The sequence below is a fragment of the Eimeria maxima genome, genomic scaffold (assembly GCF_000499605.1).
Source record: "Eimeria maxima Weybridge genomic scaffold, Emw_scaff1261, whole genome shotgun sequence".
Classification (NCBI taxonomy): Eukaryota; Apicomplexa; class Conoidasida; order Eucoccidiorida; family Eimeriidae; genus Eimeria; species Eimeria maxima.
The window spans coordinates 1-5,000 of NW_013564261.1; the positions used below are offsets into that span (position 1 = coordinate 1).

At 37.9% G+C, this 5,000-nt stretch overlaps 1 protein-coding gene across 1 annotated transcript; it reads right to left on the minus strand.

The window, feature by feature from the left end:
- Positions 1-617: 617 nt before the first annotated feature.
- EMWEY_00050730 (DEAD/DEAH box helicase, putative) lies at positions 618-3,592 on the minus strand (the record flags this gene model as incomplete). Its single annotated transcript, XM_013479642.1, has 5 exons — positions 618-751; positions 983-1,182; positions 1,387-1,481; positions 2,381-2,530; positions 3,026-3,592. The coding sequence occupies 5 exons, from the start codon at positions 3,590-3,592 to the stop codon at positions 618-620; spliced, it is 1,146 nt and encodes a 381-aa protein (XP_013335096.1).
- Positions 3,593-5,000: the final 1,408 nt, after the last annotated feature.

The window sequence follows — 5,000 nt, forward strand, 5'->3', positions numbered from 1 at the left end:
GGTTTACCAGTATACAATTCCTGATAAACCCTTGAATCTACAATTAGGGTTTAGGGTTTATGGTTTAGGGTTTAGGGTTTAGGATTTACCAGTATACAATTCCTGATAAACCCTTGAATCTACAATTAGGGTTTAGGGTTTAGGGTTTAGGGTTTACCAGTATACAATTCCTGATAAACCCTTGAATCTACTATTAATAATATCTACAACTTGTTGTACTGCGCGTAGTCTTTGTTTAGGTAAGACTTCGTATCTGTATATATAAATAAATAAATTAATTAATTAAATAAATTAATTAAATTAAATAAATAAATAAATAAATAAATAAATAAATAATATGTATAAGAAGGGACAGCAAGGAGAAAGAACAAGAAGAGAGAAGAAATAGAAGAAGAAAAGACAGCAAGGGACAAAAAAGCAGACAAAAAGGTTTATGTCTAAACCCTAAACCCTAAACCCTAAACCCTAAACCCTAAACCCTAATTACCTTAGATTAGGCCTATCAAAAGAACGATGAAAAAGAACAGGATTATTCATTTTTAATTTTTTTTTTATATCAAAACCCTAAACCCTAAACCCTAAACCCTAAACCCTAAACCCTAAACCCTAAACCCTAATTACCTGAGGTTGGGCCTATCAAAAGAACGATGAAAAAGAACAGGATTATTCATTTTTAATTTTTTTTTTATGTCCTCAATTGCTGCAATTGTTGCTGTTGCTGTTAATGCCATTATTGGTACATTTGGATACTCTGCATGCATGCATAAACCCTAAACCCTAAACCCTAAACCCTAAACCCTAATTCCCTAAATATAATATATCATTAAACGTCAAATATCTAAACTTATATCTCAAATCATAAACCCTAAACCCTAAACCCTAAACATCAAAAGATATACTCTACTCCCCAAACCCTAAACCCTAAACCCTAAACCCTAAACCCTAAACCCTAAACCCTAAACCCTAAACCCTTGTTGTGTACCATCTCTAAGAGAATGTAGATAGAAGTAATCAGGACGGAAGTCTCTTCCCCAATGAGAGACACAATGTGCCTCATCAACAGCAAAAAGAGACAAACGTCCCTCCTTATTTGCTGCATGCAGAGTGCAGCGCAACAATTTGCTGCTGCGTAACTTCTCTGGTGTCACAAATAATATACGAACCTCACGACATTCATCACGCCTGCACATAAACCCTAAACCCTAAACCCTAAACCCTAAACCCTAAACCCTAAACCCTAAAATTTTAAAATTTATATTTTTTAAGATATTTTATAAATACTAAACCCTAAACCCTGATTAACAAACAACAAAACAGCAGTACCAGCAGCAGAAGCAGCAGCAGCAGCAGCAGCAGCAGCAGCAGCAGCAAGAGGAGGGGCCCCACAGGTCATCATAAACTTGTCGTTGTTCCTCCCAAGTCTGATTAGATGTAAAGGCGCGACATTCAATACCCAACGCCTGCAGCTGATCCATTTGATCCTATAGCAGCAGCAGCAGCAGCAGCAGCAGCAGCAGCAGCAGCAGCAGCAGCAGCAGCAGCAGCAGAGGCAGTATTAATAAAACATAATAATAATTTATAATAAACAATAATAATAAAAGATAATAAAAAATAATAAAAAAGAATAAAAAAAAGAAAAAAAATAAAAAAGTACCTACCTGGATACAGCTGGCAATTAAATACAATAATATATAATAATAATATATTATAATATATTAATAATATACAAAAAAAAAAGATAATAAAATAAACAAAAAAAGGATAATAAAAAAAAGAAGAAAAAGAAAAAAAGTACAGAAAAAAATACCTAAATAAGAGAGAGTAAAGGTAGCAGCAAACCCTCTTTTTTTTTATAACAAATAGTAATAGAAAAAAAAAACTTTTTATATAAAATAATAAAGGATAATAAACTATACAATAAAATAAAATAAAATAAGAAAAAGGATAATAAATAAACTAAATAAAAAAAGAATAAAAAAAAAAAACGTACATACCTGCATAAGGGACAATATGGGCATAACTACTGTTGCAAATCCTCTTTTTTTGAATACAGTTAGTAATTAAAAACAAGAACCTTTTAGATAAAATAATAAAGGATAAAAAACAATATAATAAAATAAAATAAAATAAGAAAAAGGATAATAAATAAACTAAATAAAAAAAGAATAAAAAAAAAAACGTACATACCTGCATAAGGGACAATACGGGCATAACTACAGCTGCAAATCCTCTTTTTTTGAATACAGTTAGTAATTAAAAACAACAACTTTTTAGATAAAATAATAAAGGATAATAAACTATACAATAATATACAAAAAAAGATAATAAAATAAGGAAAAAGATAATAAAAAAAAAGAAAAGAAAGAAAAAAAGTACATACCTGCATAAGGGACAATAAGGGCATAACTACAGCTGCAAATCCTCTATTCTTTAATACAGCAGGTAATTGAAAACAAAGACTTTTTCCTCCTCCTGTTGGCATAACTATAAATACATCCTTATTACTTAATAATGCATTTATTGCCTCCCTCTGTATACACACAAATATATTTATTTATTTATTTATTTATTTATTTATTTATTTATTTATTTATTTATTTATTTATTTATTTTCTATTTGTTTATTTATTTAGTTTATTTATTTATTTAGTCTATAAATACATCTTTATTACTTAATAATGCATTTATTGCCTCCCTCTGTATACATATACATATATAAATATAAATAAATATATTTATTTAATTTATTTATTTATTATTGGTAAATCCTTATTAAGACCTAGCTAGCTACCTAGCTATCTATCAATATAGCTAGCTAGCTAGCTAGCTAGCTATCTAGCTAGCTAGCTAAGCATAAATCCCTTAGCTAGTTAGCTAGCTAGCTAGCTAGCTAGCTAATTAGTTAGCTAATAATTTACCATAGCATAGGTCTGGAGGATTTATTCTTAGCTAGCTAGCTACCTACCTAGCTAGCTAGCTAGCTAGCTAGCTAGCTAGCTAGCTAGCTAGGTATTTATTTATTTACCTGCATAGGCCTGAAGGATTTATTTTTGAAGATTTGTTTGTTAATACGATCGACCTCTTTATCCCAAGGGAAGGGGCCCCCCCAGTCGCTGCTGCTGCTGCTGCTGCTGCTGCTGCTGCTGCTGCTGTCTAATGTATATGCAGCAGGAGGGGGAACATCGTAGTCTCCTACATCCAATTGATACCTGCTGTTATAGTTGCTGCTGCTGCTGTAGTTGCTGCTGCTGCTGCTGCTGCTGCTGCTGCTGCTGTAGTCGCGGCTGAAGTCGCGGCTGTAGTTGCTGCTGCTGCTGTAGTCGCGGCTGTAGTTGCTGCTGTAGTTGCTGCTGCTGCTGCTGCTGCTGTAGTTGCTGCCGTTGTAATTATTGCCACCATTGTAGTTGTTGCTGTTGCTGCTGCTGTAGTTACCTCCATAGTTGTTGTAGTTGCTGCTGCTGCTGCTGCTGCTGCTGCTGCTGCCGTAGTACGGTTGTGGGGGCCCACCCTCTCCTCCTCCCCAACCATAGGGTGGTGGCCCCTGCTGCTGCTGCTGCTGCTGTTGCTGCTGCTGCTGCAGATTTAGATGCATTGGAGGGGCCCCATAGGGCCCCTGTTGGTGTCCCTGTGGAGGTTGTCCGTGCCCTCCTGCTTGCTCAGCAGTACCTCCTGCAGCAGCAGCAGCAGCAGCAGCTGCTGCTGCTGCTGCTTCTGCTGCTTCTTTTGCTGCTTTTTCTGCTGCTGCTTCCCTCCTTGCTTGCTCATTACGTTCTTTCTTCCTTTTTGCATGCAAAGACAGTACTTGCTGCAAACGTTGACCTAATACATCAATAGGGGCCCCTGCTGCAGCACGAAGGGCCCCCCCAGGGGGCCCCTCTGGTGGTGCAGCAGCAAGACGCCGACGTAGTTCAATAAACTCCTGCAGCAGCAGCAACAACAACAACAGCAGCAGCAGCAGCAATAGCAGCAACTGTACCAGGAGAGCAGTAGTAGCAACAGCAGCAACAGCAATAGGTGCAGCAGCAGCAGCAGCAGCAGCAGCAGCAAGGAGCCCTTATGCTTACTTGTATAGTAGCTGGTCCTGTAAATGTTCCTCCTTCTTCTTCTTTTGTTTTTTTCTTTGTTATTACCTCCTTACTAATTATATTATTATTTATATTATTATTATTTATATTTATATTATTATTTATATTATTATTTATATTATTATTATTATTATTATTTATATTAAGGGAAAGAAAACCATCAAGAAGAACAGCAGGAGGCATTATTACATTAGGGTGTATAGGCAGGTTGCATATATCTGCTGCTGCTGCTGGGCCCTTCTCTAGCTCCCTATTTAGCCACGCTATCTCCTGCTGCACTATTTGCTGCTGCTTCTGCTGCTTCTGCTGCTTCTGCTGCTGCTGCTGCTGCTGTTGCTGCTGCTGTTGCTGCTGCTGTTGCTGCGGTGAGTGCTGCTGGGGCGAATGCTGCTGTGGCTGCTGCTGCTGCTGCATCCTCGTTGTGCTGCTGTGCAGCTGCTGATGTTAATCATTGGGGGCCCCCAAGCCCTCCTTATCTCTTCTGTGGGGCCACTGCAGCAAACCCTATTGGGGGCCCCACAGAAGATTAGGGTTTAGGGTTTAGGGTTTAGGGTTTAGGGTTTGGAGGCCCATCGTGAATAAGCGATGGAAGATAAAGAATACAAACAACAAAGACACAAACCCTCAGGGTTTAATTGCTGCTATGCTTCCGGGTGTATAGGCAGCTAGTAACACCCCTAGGGGGCCCCCCCCTTAGGTGTATATGTCTGCTACCTAAGAAAGGGGGCCCTTCTTGCTGCTTCGTGCATGCAAGAAAGACTAATGAATAAACAAAGAAGAATTAAAACTTTATTATTCTTTTTTTATTATCTAAACAAGACTAAAAAGGGAGCAGCAACAGCAGCAGAAGCAGGAGCAGCAGCAGCAACAGTAGCAACTATAGTAGTAGTTGGGGGCCCCCCCCCTGATGGGGCC